Raw genomic sequence first — 18,644 nt, forward strand, 5'->3', positions numbered from 1 at the left:
AATGAAACAGCACAGAACTATACAAAAGCGAGCGCTCCAAGCATTTCAAGCTTTCGCAAAAGAGAATATCGACTGCTTCGTCAAAATTCTGGTGTAGTAACTCTATTCAAGTTAGTAGTTCTTTTCCGAAATGCCAGATCGATTGTGAATTTTCGAGCTATTCCAAATCTATAGCTTCAGACAGAAACTTTTTTTTTTTCGTCGTAATTTAAATTTCCATAGTAAACATTCATTGTGTGTAACACAACAGACGCTTTCGCCCACTGCACAAAACTGCTTGAAACTACCCATCCCATAATGATCCTTTCACTTGTACTTACGTTATCAGCTTCCTTGGTGTGGTTAATGTTTTCTTATTTGCTTTCGTTTTACATATTGGCCCTAGCTTTACTGACATATACCAGAAGTCAGAAACACGTCTTAATCGCAGTGACATAGTAGGTCTCATTGGGTATGGTCCCATCGGCAAACCTGCAAAGGCGGATATGAGAGCACTGCTCACCTTAATTGTGACACTGTTTTAGAAAAGGCTTTTGAAGCAATTGATACATTTCAGTCGAAGCACGAGGTCAAAGTACGTCGATTTTAACAACGACTTTTACTGAAAAGACAACGATTAATTACTTTAATCAATTAAAACATCTATAAATATACGTAAATAAATTCTGTTATACTATGCAAATACAGTATACAATTTTAGTTTCGTAATACTCTGATCAAACGAAATCGTTTGATATACATCATAATAACATTCTGTTTGATTTTTATTTTCGTATTTTTCTAGTGATTTTTGCTTTCGTGTGTTTTTAGCCCTTTCCAACCCTTTACCCCTGTTCAATCAAAACATTATGAACACAAAAGGACTGGCAGTTTCTGAGGGACTCCCAGTCTCATTTGGTTGCACTGAATTATATGCATAATTGGCTTTCATAAGGCACATCGTAATTCTGACGCCATGGGAATGACGTTACCAAACACTAGAACAAAAACAGCACCGTCAGCTGAATGCGGGTCTCTCTGGCAATACCATTTGCGTAGTCGATTGTGTCTAATCTCGCTAAACTAGCCTCGTGCAGAGTTTTAATAGATTACAGATGCGAGTATGTCCGCAAAGTTCGATGAAGTTGGCAACATTCTACTTGAGTCGTTCACTGTAGCCATCTTATGTTACTTTATGAACAGAACTATAATAAACTAAGATTTCTGGAAGTAATCATCTTATGCTTGAAACTCCCCTTTTGTCCATATTTGTTTCCTAATATACAATGGCGTACGAAATTTAAGAAGGAAAGTAGCTTTCGCCTGTCACAGCTGAATGACACTTCGACCTTACATAGAAATAAAATCTGCAGTATACCCCAGTTAGTAACTGAAAGATATACGTAATGAAACCAGCAAATGTGAAACTTTTATTCATAGACATAATTACACTGGAGTCACGACTATTCATGATGGTCCCCTGGACATTACGAAAGGCGGGGGAAGCCATTACATCCATGCATCATTATGCCTCCTCACACCATAATATATGGACCACAGAAACGATCACCCTCGACAATGCTGGATGTACCCTCAAATGGCAAAACATGCGTACACATAACGCACCCTGAAACATCGTTGTACCTGATGGTTTGGGGAGGCATAATGTTGCATCAGCCTCCTGAAGTCCACATCTTTAAATACGGTACACCCATCTGTCCGCACTGTTGTGACAATGTACTCGTTCGGCATGGGCATGTTTTAGGGCTGATTAGTGCATGATTGCATCGAACAGCAAAGGAGAAGATGCTCTCGGAACGAAAGGATGCTATCTGAATGGACAGGCCTACACGCTATCCCGACTCAAATCACATAGAGCATGTGTGGTATGTATTGGGGAGATGTACTTCTGCACGTCCACAGGCACCAACTACCAGCAGGTGTCAACCGAGATGATGCAGAAATGGAATGCTCTACCACCAGAATCCGTTACCAACCCTGAGGCCAGAGTGAGACCGCATTGCAGAGCATGCATTGCCACCTGTGCTGATCACAGGGTCTATTAAGAAGCATGTCCCACCTTGAGTGTCGTCCAGGAGACCATCAAGAATCCCTGTGGCTTGAGCATTATTATTCTCTTTCAACACGAGTCTCATTTCCGTTCGTGTCCTTCCGTTTCCTTCAGTTACCTTTAGTACGAGGGTCACTTCGAAAGAAATGCACACTATTTTTTTTTAATCCATCTTTTATTCTACGTGTTTGAAAGTTTTACAGTGTGTAGATATATTCTTTAGGAACAATATTTTCATTTATACACATAATTTCCATCCCTCTCAACTGCCTTACGCCATCTTGGAACCAGCGCCTTCTATACCCGCACGGTAAAATTCTGGACCAACCTGTTGGAGCCACTGTTTGGCGCATAAGGGAGTCATCACCTTCAAACCTTGTTCCACGAGGGGAGTCTTCCAGTTTCCCAAAGATATGATAGTCACATGCAGCCAGGTCAGGACTGTAAGGTGGGTGCTTCAGTGTTGTCCATCCGAGTTTTGTGATCGCTTCCACGGTTTTTTGACTATCATATGGCTGTGCATTGTCGTGCAACAGCAAAACATTCTGGTTTTGCCGATGTGGTCGAACACGACACAGTAGAGCTTGAAGTCACACATGCTGCAGAATTCATGATGATTCCACTTGGCACGATGTCCACAAGCATGAGTCCTTCGGAATCGAAAAACACCGTAGCCATAACTTTTCCAGCAGAAGGTGTGGTTTCGAATTTTTTTTCTTGGGTGAGTTTGCATGATGCCACTCCATTGATTGCCTATTCGTCTCTGGAGCAAAATAATGGAGCCATGTTTCATCACCTGTCACAATTCTTCCAAGAAATTCATCTCTACCAGTCTCACACTGTTCCAAAAGTTCGCTGCATACCGTTTTTCTTGTTTCTTTGTGAGCCACTGTCAACATCCTTGGAACCCACCTGGCACAAACCTTTTTTAACGCCAACACTTGCAGTATTCTGCAAACACTTCCTTCCCCTATCCCAACGTAGCGTGACAATTCCTTGACTGTGATGCGTCTGTCAACAGTCACCAATTCGTTAACTCTCTGCACATTGACTGGAGTGTGTGCAGTACGAGGCCTGCCGCTGCGAGGACAATCCTCAATATTGCCGTGCCCGCTTTCATCACGTAACCTGCTTGGACACTGACTAGCTGTACTGCGATCGACAGGAGCATCTCTATACACCTTTTTCAACCTCTTTTGGATGTTTCCCACTGTCTCATTTTCACAACACAGAAATTCTATGACAGCACGTTGCTTCTGACGAACGTCGAGTGTAGCAGCCATCTTGAAGACGTGCTGTGACGGCGCCACTCATGGGAACAGGTTGAACTAGGTTTGAAAACAAGTGGGAAGGATGTACCTACACACTGTGAAACTTTCACACATGCAGAATGAAAACTGTATTTTTACAAAAACAGTGTGCATTTCTTTTGGAGTTACACTCGTACTGTATTGTACCATAGCATTTCTTCCTATGCATGGTTAGAGTTTCAACTTGGCACTGAGGGATGGTGCAAAAGTTACTTTCATCCTTAAGTGTTGCACACCAGTTCACAAATTTTGACATCTGTCAAAGCAGGAAACTTTCACTGAGTTTTACCTGAAAATGATTGGACACGGATATTTCATTCGTGTATTTTTGTAAATAAATAGTTTTGCCAGTCAAAGGCGAGGATGGTATCTTTTTAGATGTCTCACACGACAGTGAACCCGACCCAGATAGTATGGACAGTAGTGAGAGGTGGCTGAGAGAGCGCAGCTCAGAGTACTGTAGCAGATGGAGAGGCGTACCTCCAGCCTTGCTGAGTCCAGGATGAGTGTCTTGAGAGCGGCCAGGCTCTGGTTGATGCGGGCTCGGCGTCGCTTCTCCATCAGTGGCTTGTTGGCCTGCAACACGAAACAGAGGACGGTGCGGGTCAGCTGTCTGCGCTACACGTGTTCTCCGTACTCTCACATGCACCCGACAACAAAATGTGAAACCTTCTGAGAAATTTAAGCTGTTGCCTTGCACCGCCATTGTGGTGTTAGAAAGCAATTCAGAATTTTATACAGGATGACGCACGGGGGACGGACGGTTTTTAATGAAATAATACTCAGCCAACTTTAAAATTAATGCATGTTTATTTACACAAATTCAAAGCTCATTATTTACCATTTTTGTTAACAACGTTATTTGTGATAAATAATGTCTTCAAGGTGATGTTCACCATTTCGAATGCAGGACTCAAGTCTCTCCTCAAAATCCTCTATCACACGAACTAAAATCTCGCCAGGGATGGTAGCAAATTCTTGAATAATTGCATTCTTCATCTCGTCCAATATTCGTGGTTTGTGGTTACAGACACAGTTCTTGAGGTATCCCCACGGAAAAAGTCACATACAGACAAATCAGGAGACCTGGGAGGCCAAGGAACATTGCCAACACATGAAATAATCCGGCCAGGAAACATGTGTCTAAGAACTGTCATTGAAGTGTTTGCAGTGTGCGATGTTGCTCCATCCTGCTGAAACCAAAGGCGTTTTAAAGGAATTCGTCTTCTTCATAGTTCTGATTTCAACAATGTTTCAAGCATACGAATGTAACGAACCGAATTAACAGTAACTGTGGCCCCGTTCTCTTCAAAAAAAAAAAAAAAAAAAAGGTCCAATAATGCCAACAGAGCCAAGAGCACACCAGACTGTTACCTTTTCTGAGTGTAGACGCCGCTGGTGGATAAGGTGTGGATGTTCTGGAGCCCAGTAACGTACGTTTTCTTATTCACGGTCCCATTCAAATGAAAATGAGCTTCATCGCTCATCAATAAAATTTCATTTTCATTCAATCCCAAAATCACTTGCATTCTGTAAGCAAACTCTTCTCGTGCAGCAAAATCAGTTTCCTTAAGTTGTTGGACAATGAGCATTTTGTAGGGATGGAATTTTAATTGTTTATGCAAAATTCGTCTAACCAATCACGATTGATTCGTAACTCACTAGAATGACATCTAGCTTACCGTTCTGGGCTTCTGACTGCCACTTGCCTTACCCTTTAAACATTCTCTGGTGTCGTTACTCTGCGTCTCGGGCCAGGATGCTTCTTATCCAGTATGTTTCCAGTTGATCTCAAGTTTTCCACCCATCTGAGGATTGTGTTACGGCTCGGAACAGCTCCGTGTCGACCGACATTAAACCGCGCACGAAACAATCGCTGCGTAGCAATAATAGAGTCACCACTTTACACGAAACTGTCACAGACAAACACTTGACGTTGCAAGTCCCACTGCTCCTTAGTTACTGAGCAACTGAAATGGCGCCTTGTGTGGATCAGAACTGTCCCCACCACGACCACATCCCACCACCGCGCCCTCAGTACTACGCAGTTCAAAAACGTCCATCTCCCGTGTGTCACCCTGTATGTATGCGCACATAGGTCGTGGGCAATCCAAGGTGGTGTGGATATTAATAGTAAGGACATCACAAAGTAATTTACACATGTCGCTCTGCGCTAACAAGGATACGACCTCCATGGTGTGATCGACTTTCTGAAACTATCTACAAGGAGATGTACCTTAAGGTTGCAAGTACCACACCCCGCAGCCATTTACCCAGGTGGGTCGCGAATAATTGAGGAAAAAAGTATCGAAATTTCGCATGCTACTTTACACCTTTAAAAAAAGCATTAAAATGGTTCAAATGCCTCTCAGCACTATGGGACAACATCTGAGGCCATCAGTCCCCTAAAACTTATAACTACTTAAACCTAACTCACACACATCCATGCTCGAGTCAGGGTTCGAACCTGCGACCGTAGCGGTTGCACGGTTCCAGACTGTAACGCCTAGAACCGCTCGGCCACTGCGGCCGGGAAAGAAGCATTAAATATATTGATTGTGTAACGTAATGGTTATTAGTACACGCCTCATATGCAATGAGTTGCGGCTTCGAATCTTATCAAGCGTTATGTATACTTTTAACAAATTCTTTATCGAAATTACTTTCATCAATATATTTATTGAGTTATTTGGTTTAAATGTATTTTTTAATTTCCGTTCCTTTCTCACATCGTTTAGATCACCGTACTAACTTTTTCAATTACTCTGATTTTCTTTCATATAATTCTTTTTCCTCGGAATCTTCGCAAACGTGATTTTATGTATTTCCCTGTATTAACATTGATTTATTATCTCCCACTGCATCGTCCCACAATTTCGTCCACGTTGTTGCATTCATTGTCTGTATTCCTCATTCCGCTTGAATTTCATTTTACTCGCAATCCCTTTTCTCGTTTGAAACGACATGTGTGTTACTTTGTCCGCTGTGCAATAAAAATATATGGTTGTATAACGATTACCACCCAAGAACAAAAACATCTAGAAACGAAAATTACATTTTTGACACAATTGAACAGTTAATATAAACAGATCATTTCGTCTTTTGGGCAAAGGCCTTGCCGCAGTGAATACACTGGTTTCTGTCAGATCACCAAAATTAAGCACTATCGGGTGTGCCCGGCACTTGGATGGGTGACCATCAGGGCCGCCATGAGTTGTTGCCATTTTCCTGGGTGCACTCAGACTCATGATGCCAATTGAGGAGCTACTCGACCGAATAGTAGCGGCTCTGGTCACAGAGAACCATCATAACGACCAGGATAGCTGTGTGCTAACCGCATGGCTCTCCTATACGCATCCTCAGCTGAGGATGACACGGCGGTCGGATGGTCCCGATGGGCCCCTTTTGGCCTGAAGACAGAGTGCAGGAGTGCATTTCGTCTTTTGTTTTCAACTGATAGACTTGCAATTTCAAATGTTTAATATTTTGATAGATAAATATAAAAAGTTAACATGCACAAAGATTCCGACTGGGAAAAGAATGACAGGAAGAAAAAATGAGAGCAACTGAAAACAGTAATAGGGTAATTAAAATGATGTAACAAAGAAACAGAAATAAAAAATACTTTTAAACCAAATAACAGTATAAAAATAATGATCAAAGTAATTTTGATACGGATATAAAAATAAAATACTTCAAACCACTTAATGAGATTCGAACTCACAACCATGCATATGAGGCCTGTACTATAACTATCGCGCTACGCAACCAGATACGATACATTTTCCTTTTTTAAAGCTATAAAGCAACATGCGAAATTCCAATATTTTTTTCATCGATTAGTCGTAATCGATGGCCTTCCAGTCTGAACGGCTGCAGGGTGTGATACCTGGGACAATGACCTACAACATGCTATAGATGACATCAAAAAAGTCGATCTCACCGCTTGGGACCTCTTCTTGTAAGGTCGTAACACAAGAAGACTGCCGCATTGTCAGGATAGACTAGCAGGTTCTTGGCTTCCATCGGACACAGTTCTGCTACATTATGGATAACAGGTGCATCACAGTGTGCGATTAAAACTACAGCTAGAAACGCACTCCAAACTTAAGTACGCTGGACAATACGATTCTTCTGAGCAAAGCGCCTTAACTGCACACAGATATACCGCGAAAATTTGGTGGTATATCGACAGAATGCAGTGTCGCCCCCAACTGCTCTGAAATGGTGGCGATAGTTTCACCAAAGCTGCAGACGCGTTGGGAAATGGTAATCGGAAAGGCCGGATCTAGCACCAAGAGAATTACATCTTTTCGTCAAGCCGCAAGAACACGTGAGATGACAGAGATTATCCAACGCTTCTCGAGCTGTTCCCTGAGTAAGGAGCGGACTTTTGCTGTCAAGGAATTGAACGTTTCCGATCCATGTTTACACTTGGCAACTATGCTGAAAAATAATGTCATGTATCTGTGTCACTTTGAAGTCCAGTGCAGCAATCAATAAAAGTGACTTGGACTGCCATAATAACGTGTGACTTCTATTATGAAATCCCCTTGTATAGCTGTACGGCGGAAGTTGAAGGACGTTAACTTAAATTCAGTTGTTATATTTTGCTTAGCGAATACGTTATTCATATGTGTGTACAAATTCATTGAGGCGCAAGTCGCCGGAGTGGTGTCAAACACAAAGACTCTCGTCAGGGAGCTGAATAACTCCACACAGGGCCTTCCGCCCATTATACGATTATGTGTTCTTCTGCTGGTAGGTGTTCGGCAGTTAGGAATGGGTGCGTAGTAATGAACTGACTTGTAGATCTATGCCAGTTTCAGGTGCGGGGCCTGACAGTCAGTTGTAATTAGTGGGATTGGCGGAAATTAATGTTTTTTAACCTCAAAAGTGCCTTTTCTAAATAAACAATTTTTATCCTTAGCAAAGGACACAACAAACCTACACTGCCCTTGGTCTGCTACCGTCAAAAGACGTCTGTACTCTCCACGAACACCAGCTGTGTAAATAAACAGTTGTCCACCTGAAGATGATGATGTGAACCATCGAAGCGCACAGTGATAGAATAAACAAGTGAAGTGACTGACGAAGAAAGTATTTTATTTGTATTCAACATCCGCAGGTCTCATAGTGCCATCCCTTACGGACGGAATATTCATTTCTCCACGCCACTCTATCCTATGCAAGCATAACTATTGCAGCCCATATCCGATTGAACCCGTTTATTGTGTTCAATCTTGGTCCCCTCTATAATTCTACCCCCCCCCCCCCCTCCCAAATCACCAAATTTGGCGATCACTTAATTTCTCAGACTGTGTTTTATCAACTGATCCCTTCTTTTACTCAGAATGCGCCATAAATTCCTTTTTTACCGTATTTGGTTCAGTATGTCCTCAGTAGGTTTTCGGTCAACCCCTTTAATCTTCAGCATTCTTCTATAGCACCAAATTCCTAAAACTTCTATTCTCTTCTTATCTTAACTCTTTACCCTCCACGTTTCACTTTTGTACAAGAGGACACTCCAGACAAATAAATACCTTCAAAAGTGACTTCCTAACACTTAAACTTATATTCGATGTTACCAAATTTCTCTTTAGGGAAGCGGTTTCCTAGCTATAGCCAGCCTGCATTTCATATCCTGCCTACTCCGCCATCATAAGTAATTTCGCTTCCCAAATAGCGTTAACACAGTCAATGCTTTCAGTGTCTCATTTCCTAATCTGATTACTTCAGCTCCAACTAATTTAATTCGCGACGCTCCATTTCCCCTGTTTTACTTTCATTGATTTTCAACTTAAAAGGTTTTTTTTTTTCTAGATACTATCCATTTCCTTCAACTGCTCTTGCAACTCCTTCATAGTCTCTTAGTTCATCTCTCTCCCTTACTGTCTTCATATTGATAATCTTACAAGCTGGGACCGATGGCCTATGTAGTCTGGCCCCTTCAACCCCCACAAACCAACCATCTTACAAGCTCCTCACATTTAATAAGTCCAGTGCAAAAGAAAATATTTTCAGTGAATCGTTTTTGAAAATATTAATTCTACTGACGCAGGCTATTTCCCTCTTCTGTGATAACTGACACATCAGCAAAGTCTTGCTGTACGAATTGATAACCTTATCCCTTAGTCTCGTTAGGATGAACATTTTTATGAATAAAATCGCAGGGTGATCACTATATGATTTCTGCGAGAGACGCGGAGTACTTCAGCTGCTGAGCCCAACTGATTTGAAAATTGTAGCAGAGTTTATAAAAGTCGTGATGACACATCACAATGGACAATACAACGTATACTATGCACATTAGTCAATGGTGAATAAATGCAGACGAGTAACTTCAAATTTTTTTAATACTAGTTCAAGTTGGAACAGTTTTTTTTAATTAACACGAAGCTGATGACAGGAATGAAACACCGAACGATAAGTTCATTTAGACTCTTCGCATTTGCCTTTCCGTAGTGCTGGTGGTAAAACGGGAATTCGAAAATTTATCAGATCTGCGGTTGGAGCTGCAGATAGTTCCTCTGTTCGCCGTAGAGATGGCGCTGGTGGCACCGAAAAGCCAAAATGCCTCGCGGTCACCGCAAAACGCTACCGGGTCAACAATGCGAGCAAACAAAGAAACGGTCCCGCAGCAGAGGTGTATTTTGCATTAACGTCAAACTTTGTAGACTATTATCTTATGCAGAATCGCTGATCGAAATATCGTGATCTGATAGTAATTTCAAAGACATAAATTTTAAGATAAAAATGTCCCCTGTATGATTAGTGCAGATATTCGCGTTGTTGCAGACTGGTTCTGTCGCATTCTGAGATTTAAGTATTAAATTATATGATGCCTGTGAATCAAACGGGAATTCCTGACATGTTAACCCAATAAGATAAAAACTATTCACAGTCACATAAGTAATTCTCATTACGTCACAAAGTGCTCATACGGAAATGAATTACTCCATTGCGGTACTGCATTACGGTGTCTCTGTCTCGAAAAATATAGAAAAAGGTCAAATTACAACTATATTGAGAAAAAATGAACATCATTATCAATAAAAACCACCGGCGAGTGAATAGTGATATGTGCGACGCTACGATATATGTCTAGCTGACGCTTACATACAGAAGAAAATTTAAATGAAGCCGAACAACTATGAGTAACAGACAATGGAGTTCACCCGTTGTACAGTTTCATCGTAGTGATAAGGTAGTAAAAAGCAGGTTCTGTTTCCCACGAAACCGTTTAGCTCTACACCACTCGACGTCGCCTTCCAGTTGTGTATGGATATCAGAATCAGTTACTATAGGGAATAATTTATTGAATAAAAATATGCACGGAGTCAGAATTGACATATGTAAGATATTGCCCGTAACAATGAGAAAGTATCCAACAGTACCCGATTAGTGGTGAACCAGGAAACCCCCGAACTGCCATGAATAAAACAGCTTCAAACGCCTGATAAGTTTACAATGTAGTTAATGTGTTAAAAATTTCACATTAAGCTTGTAAGCGAGAAAGCTTTATAACCGGCTTGAAATTACGTTTAAAGTTTCTTGTAAATCGCTAAGTACTCTGATTATGAAAAACGGATGAATATAATGTGGGTAACTCGGGCTACGATGGAAGCAAAAACAAGTTTTTGACGTATCTCAATGTTTATGATGTCACATCTCCTGAACTAATGTCATGTAATGACATAATTTTGCATGTACGTTCAGTGGTATATATGGATATTGTCTGCAAAATGTCTTGCAGACAGAATTGGTAAAAAAGAAGAAATCAATTAAAGCTGAAGGCTTAGTGCATGGATGGGGAAAATGTAATAAATGATTTAAAGTTCTTTCCATTCACCATTTTGTGACGGCATCATACAGAAAAAGTTTCGTGAAGGTTTGAAATTATTTTTAAAGTTTGTTGCAAATCGCTAGCTGCGCTCATTCTCCAAATACTGAGTGGTTAAAGTCAGAGTATTTGTGTGCCGCCAGTTACATTGCCTCAAGTTGCTCACTGTTGGTATCAGTGCCGCAAGATGCTAACTGTAATATATATCTCATTCTGTTAAAATTTTAACATAAGGTTTCACCTTTTAATCAGTAGACTGTGAGAGCATATTAAATTATTTAATTCGATCAATAACACAGGACATATCAAAAACCAAACTTTAGATGCCCGTGGATGCCGTCAGACAGGCATTGCAATTCGTAGTTGGTTCTGGGATAGTCACAAAGAGACCACAAGGATTCTTGGAATTTATATTTATGGTAGTACGTGAGGCTCAGAACTCAAATGTCAGCAGAGCAGTTCGACGCGAACCTCAAAATTTCTCGTGAAACTCGACGAACTTCAGAAACTTTTATTTCACTAAAACAGAGATGATTTTTCTGCCACAGGCAGCATGACTCACTACGTAGCACTTTAGATGCAGATGTAATTTAATGTAGATTAGCTTAAAGAAAAAAAGCAGGTGGGGAGCAAATCAGTAAAGGAAAGAAGAATTCTGTTTCTGGTTTCTAGGTAGCAGTCATGAGAGGGGGGGGGGGGGGGGAGGGGGTGTAGCCCAGAAGCTGCAGGAAAAATTAGGTCCAGAGTACCAGGTCACAAGTTTTGTGAAACCAAGTGCTAACTTTAGCAAGGTGACAGAAAACTTAGGTCAGCTATGCAGGAAGGAAGATCAGGTAATTATAGTAGGGGGAGCAGAAAACAGCTTGGCTATGATTCCAATACATAGTGTTAGGAGTGACCTGGACAAAAATAGGAGCAGAAACTGGGCACACAAATGTACAGCTTGTAGAGGTCATTCAGCGTCATGACCGGCCCTGGTTAATTGCTGCTGTAAGGCATGTTAAAGTGAGCTAAACAGGATGCTCCAAACACCGACAAAATCACAAAAGTGTTGTTCAAGTTTATGCTATTGATAGATGGGGATACACTATACATGGCCTGCACCTAAATAGGAAGGGGAAAGATACGTTAGCTTCTCTATTAACAGATAATGTAAGGGGGGAGGGGGGACAGTCACACAAGGAATGATCTCTATGGTTAATGGGACCAGGCAGACAGGTTTCTTAGGTTAAAGCCAAAGTACAGACAGACAACAATCAAGAAAAATAGAATAAAAGAAGTTTCATCGACAGTAAATATGAGTAAAGCTAAGGGTAGTATCAACTTCCTTCATCAAAATACCAGGGAATAAAAGGTAAAGCATTTGAGGTGTTAGTGTGTTTAGATCATGTCAAAAATAATAACTCCATTAACTGTGGGGATGGAAATTATTAGTATAAGCGAGTATAATTTAGCATCTTACATTTGCAGATCTAGCATGAATAAAGGAGGAGTTGCTATTTACATGAAACAAGGGTATAAATACAAAACTATAGAAGAAAGCAAATTTGCTGTCGAACAGCACTTTGAATTTAAGTCCATGTGAGCTGCAGCTAGATAATGTAGTGTTGGTATAGGCAACTGTGTACAGGTCCCCATTAGGAAATTGAGAGCTATTCATAAAAATGTTTGACTCCCTTTTATGTTGTCTTTCAGACAAAAAGAAGAAGTTGTTCATCTATGGTGATTTCAGTGTAAACTTTCTAAGCAATTCTGGTAGGAAAAGTGAACTAAAAGTGTTATTAATAACTGAGAATCAGTGATCAATTTCCTTACATGTATAGCTCAAGACAGTAGCACTCTAATAGATAATACTTGTACACCAAGAGGATGTGAAACTAACACATGCTTTGCCTGTGATAGATTATCAGACCATGATGCACAATTCATTAACTTACAAATCCTGGTAGGGTGAAACGAAATCCAATGAGAGTGAAGGAATCACGGAAGAACAAATGACGTTTACATCATGTTTATTCTTATGATGAACAGAGTATAAAGTTAGTGAACAAAGTTGTGGAACGGTGTTGGATCTTCACGGCCGGGGATGTGCGCTATTATCGGAAGAAAAATTGATTGACGTGAAACAAGGATTGTTGGCCTCTGTCTGTTTGACGTTTATCTCAGGAATGTGGAATGTGACAGAACACATGTCACAGAGTTGCGATGAAATTCGGCATGTATCCACACACGTTTACAGTTGTTCAAGAGGTGAATGTAATGACAAAGACAAACTCTTTACATATTGTCGTTCGTTACAGAAATTTACTACTCAGAGAAAACTGATTTCTAGAATACTTAATTCTAGATCTTCTTAAGAATTTAGCATACAATGAGTGAAGTTGTTAAATAATAACTAGATGTTCTGTGCAGTATAATCTAAAAACAAGTAAGGTAATCATATGACAGAATGAATAACAGGACGACACGTTACAGTTAAGCAAAATGGTTCAAATGGCTCTAAGCACTATGGGACTTAACATCTGTGGTCATCAGTCCCCTAGACTTAGAACAACTTAAACCTAACTAACCTAAGGACATCGCACACATCCATGCTCGAGGCTGGATTCGAATCTGCGACCATAGCGGTCGCGCGGTTCCAGACTGAAGTCCTAGAACCGCTCGGCCACAGCGGCCGGTTCATATCTTCTGTTGAAAATATCGACATACCTATTTTTTTATTAACTACGCTAGTGTATGTTACGGAAATTTGTATTGCTGTACGCATTTAAAAAAACGTTTGCTCTGTACTGAAAATATATGTGCTAAAGGTAGGCGTAGTGTAAAGTGGTGCGTATGGTGCAAGCTGTTTGCTGCTCCTCTCTCGATCTGTGATGCCGTCATACACTGCTACCTGGCATTGACGCCACGGCAACATTTTAATGTGCAGTGCCTCCTACGCTTCACGACGTATATAAACTCGTAACCCCCCTCTCGATTACTGTATTGTACTCTAGCACAAAATGTGCGACTTGTAAATGGTATACACAAACCTTCCGTACGAATCAATCTATCCGTTAGACAAAATCGCATCAGAATCCGCGGAATAGTTTCCGAAATTAGTCTCCACGTGTAGAAGGAAAAACGGGGCGGCTGACTTGACTTCATCATTGTTCAGCCAGTTTCCATGAAATATTTATAAATTAACCCATAAACCTTAAGTCAATTTAGTGAAGTGTGTACCAAAATCCTCAGAACAGGTCCTGAGATTAGCATTCACATGCAGACAGGAGAACTTGATAGGCGACATTTTCTTACTGATATAGTACAACATAAAATCTATACAAATAATAAAATTGCAACTGGCCGATTCTGTACATGGGAGACATTTCACAAAACTTAATGTGAGGAGCTTTTAGAACAGCAATGTAAACCAAAACAATTATTTTTAGAATTTTTGTTTGTTTGTCTGTCTGTCTGTCCGTATGTTTGTAGGAGCAAAGACTGTTGCACGAAATTTGATGCGATTTTCACAGTTGTATTGCTAGATGTTGTAATATTATTGGATTTCAGCTACTTTGCAAGTGAGATATTTGTCATTAAAGAAAAGGACAACTAACAAGCCGTAGTTCGTAAAGATGCTAAGCATCACAGAGCGAGAGTAACGAGATGACATATATATATATATATATATATATATATATATATATATATATATATATATATATATATATATATATATATATATATATATATTAATGTGCGCCTATACCAAAACGCGCGTCCAGCGCTTAAATACTATAAATAAACACTATGACCCGCTGGGCGCAGATATTTAAAATCATTGCCGCAGCGTTTGAGAACAAGAAGCTGCGAAACAGAAGAAAGAGCAATCTATCTTTTGTTAAGAAATATTCTAGAGACTTCATTATCACTTTTAATTTTGGTCGCCGACATGTTAACACGAACTACATAGCATTGTTGTGTAAAAGCTATGTGAAACGACGAACAAACATTTCGGTAACTCGGGTGTGGTTACGGTGTACTTAAGCACACGCAAGGACATTTAATTTTAAGAAGAAACGGATTGACAAAGCATCGATTACAGGACTGCGCCATTTAAAAAAAAAAAAAAAAGAAGAAGAAGAAAAGAGAGAGAGAGAGAGAGAGAGAGACGTAAGCCTTGCATTTATTGTGTATTTGTCAATGTGTAGAAGTTTAAAGTCACTTTGTTCAAAACATATAAATTTTTTTTACGATTCAGTAATTTTCTTCTTATTCTTTTGTTTCACTAGCCAAAAATTATGTTCAATTGTATATGAGCTTTGTTACAGGTGCGATCTTTATCGCGGTGTCTGGATTGTATTTGGGAGACCACTAGTGTGTTCAACTTCCGATCTGTTAATCTTTCTCTTACGAAATTCCACTAATTTGCTTTCATTTCCATTTTTATATTCAAATAGGTCTCTTAGGTATTTTCATCGAAGATTCTGATTGCGTGAAGGCAATCCGGGTAAAAAGGTCAATTATTCGCGTAATCAATTCGTATGTCTCCTGAACACAATCGAGAACCGACGCAACGGTGATTAATTAATAATCTCTCTCTCTCTCTTTTAAAGTCACACAGGATAGCCGTTAGTGCGCAATCTAGCATTAGGTTGCATTGTGTTAGTAAATATTACCAACCAACAGTTACAGCATCACTACTATTAATAATAAGCAAATTCCTAACGCCATAATGTTTAACTTAAAATCTAGTAATGTTTCATCTTCATATGCCGCCTGGAAGCCGAGTTGTCTATAAATACAGAGTGCTTTCTTTAATTGGGTCAGTCCTGGGAAATCGGAATCTATAGGCGATACAGGGAAACTGTCTTACGAAAACAGTTTTGCCGTAATCAGATTATTGGCCAAGCGAGAGTTGTCCATGAAAATTAGTAAAACTGTCAAAACTTCCTATTATGTGTATCGACTTAAGTTTCGTGTAAGGGACATTTAATTATATGTTAAGAAAAAAATCAGGACACCAGAATTTTTGAAAACAAAAAGTAAATAATGCAGGATTGAAATGACAGAATCCTAAAAGAGTAGTACTTTGGAACGTTTTACCATAATAATAATAGTTAACAGATTTACCCTATTATTCATAGACTTTCTTGAATTCATTCTTGAATCGGTGTCACTATTATAGTTGATAAGTTTATCGAGTAGTAATATGCCTTTCCAGAACGGTCTGTTAGTGTTTCATAGTTCAAATAACTGTATCTGTGATCAGAAACATATCAGTTCTTTACTGGTGCATTCTACTGACAGTTTTATATTCAGTTTTTCATATCTGTTTTTTTTCCGCCGATAATAAGTTTCAGGATTTTTCAAAATTCATGCTGCTTCGAGATCCACATGGACGATGTAGCGGGCAAAAGCAAGTATATAATATGTTTATGATATGTAGTTATACAACGCAAACTATAAAACCGTTCCATAAAACCTGAAACCTCTTCAGCACCACCAACAAAAATTATTAGAAAAAAAACACTAGCCACTGAAGTTAGGAAATCTAATATCTACACTACGTCTATAAGGCTATGCACTAATTTTCTTTTATCTCACACTAGCGAAGCGTGTGGGAAAAACGAACACCAAAATACTTCCGCACTCGGAGAGGAAAGTTGATGACTGAAATTTCGTGAGAAGGTCTCGCCGCAACGAGAAACGACTTTGTTTTAGCGATTTCCACCCCAAATCCTATATGATGTCCGTAACACTCTCTCCCCTATTTCTCGATAGTACAAAATGTGCCGCCCCTCTTTATACTTTCTCGATATACTCCGGCAATCCTATCTGGGAATGATCCCACACCGCGCAGCAATACTCCAAAAGAGGGCATACAAACATAAAGTAGGCAGTCTCTTTGATATATCTATTGCATTTACTAAGTGTTCCGATTAATTAATCGCATATCCGAAATTTAAGGGATTCCTTTTAGCACTCATATGGATGATCTCTCACTTTTCATTATAATGGGTCAGTTGTCAATTTTCTCACCATACAGATACCTTTCCTAAATCGTTTTGCAGTTTGTATTGATCTTCTGATGACTTTATAAGACGATAAACGATAGCGTCATCTGCAAACGACTTAAGACGGCTGCTCAGATTGTCTCCTAAGTCGTTTATGTAGCTAAGGAACACCAGAGGGCCTATAACACAACCTTGGGGAACGCCAGAAATTACTTCTGTTTTAGTCGATGACTTTCCGTCAGTTACTACGAACTGTGTCCTTACTACGAGCTGTGACCTTTCTGACAGAAAATCACGAATCCAATCGCACAACTAAGACGACATTCCATACGCAGTTAATCTTACTACTAGCGGCTTATGACGTACGGTCTCAAAAACCTTATGCAAATCCAGAAATACGGAATAAATTTGTAATTCCTTGTCGATAACACTCAAAACTTTGTGTGAGCTTGTTGTGTTTGACAAGAATGATTTTTCCTAACCCGTGTTGACTATGTGTCAACAGACCGTGCTCGTCAAGGTTATTTATAATTTTCGAGTACAATATATGTTCCAAAATCTTGCCGCATATCGACGTTAAGACATGAAGAGCTGCAAAATACTTTAAGTAAAATGTAGCCACTCTTTGATAGTCAATATTAATGAAACACAATGGCATACCGTTTCAATACTTGCACGGTGTGGAAGGTTATTTTATGTGCTCAACGAGACACCCATCACGAGCCGAACAACATACGCCGCTGAACTGTTGATCGAACTACGGCAGTCAGTGTTGACCGCTGTGATAAGAGGCGCAGGACGCCTCGATGGTTTCTCGTAGCTCGTTCACTGCAGCCCGCTTCTGTTGATTAACTTCATTTTTCAAGGTCCCCGGCTAGCAGTCAAGAGTTGTAAGGTCTGGAAACTATGGTGCGTACTCAAGTGCTTCTCTTCCACGTATACATCGTCCAGATAGATTTTTATCCAAATGGGCTCTGTAGTAGTGAGGCGGAGTGCCATGTTGTTGTGGTAAAATCTTTCATTTCCAAACACCTCTCGGATGGCGGGTAAAATTATGTAAAATCAATGTTTGCAGTATGTGAAGATACTCCTCACCAGCTGCGGTACCTTCAAAGAACAATAAGCCAATCAAACCACACAGTAAATTAACATGTTTGTCCTTGTAAACATGAGGATTTTCAGGAGATCAGTTCTTGCAGTCGTGTCGGTATACAGTACCGTTCACTTTGAATTGCACCTAGTCAGACCAGATAACCATCCCTGCATACCGTACATGGTTCAAATGGCTCTGAGCAATATGGGACTTAACATCTGAGGTCATCAGTCCCCTAGAACATAGAACTACTTAAACCTAACTAACCTAAGGACATCACATCCATGCCCGAGGCAGGATTCGAACCTGCGACCGTAGCGGTCGCGCGGTTCCAGACTGAAGCGCCTAG

At 40.1% G+C, this 18,644-nt stretch overlaps 1 protein-coding gene across 1 annotated transcript in view; it reads right to left on the reverse strand.

Moving 5' to 3' along the window:
• LOC126291496 (transcription factor HES-1-like) overlaps positions 1-18,644 on the reverse strand; it is a 387,022-nt gene that overhangs the window by 41,081 nt on the left and 327,297 nt on the right. The window contains exon 3 of the mRNA XM_049985003.1: positions 3,841-3,936. Coding sequence (XP_049840960.1) covers positions 3,841-3,936 — 96 coding nt within the window. The remainder of the gene's footprint in view (positions 1-3,840; positions 3,937-18,644) is intronic.

The sequence above is a fragment of the Schistocerca gregaria genome, chromosome 9 (genome assembly GCF_023897955.1).
Source record: "Schistocerca gregaria isolate iqSchGreg1 chromosome 9, iqSchGreg1.2, whole genome shotgun sequence".
Taxonomy (NCBI): Eukaryota; Metazoa; Arthropoda; class Insecta; order Orthoptera; family Acrididae; genus Schistocerca; species Schistocerca gregaria.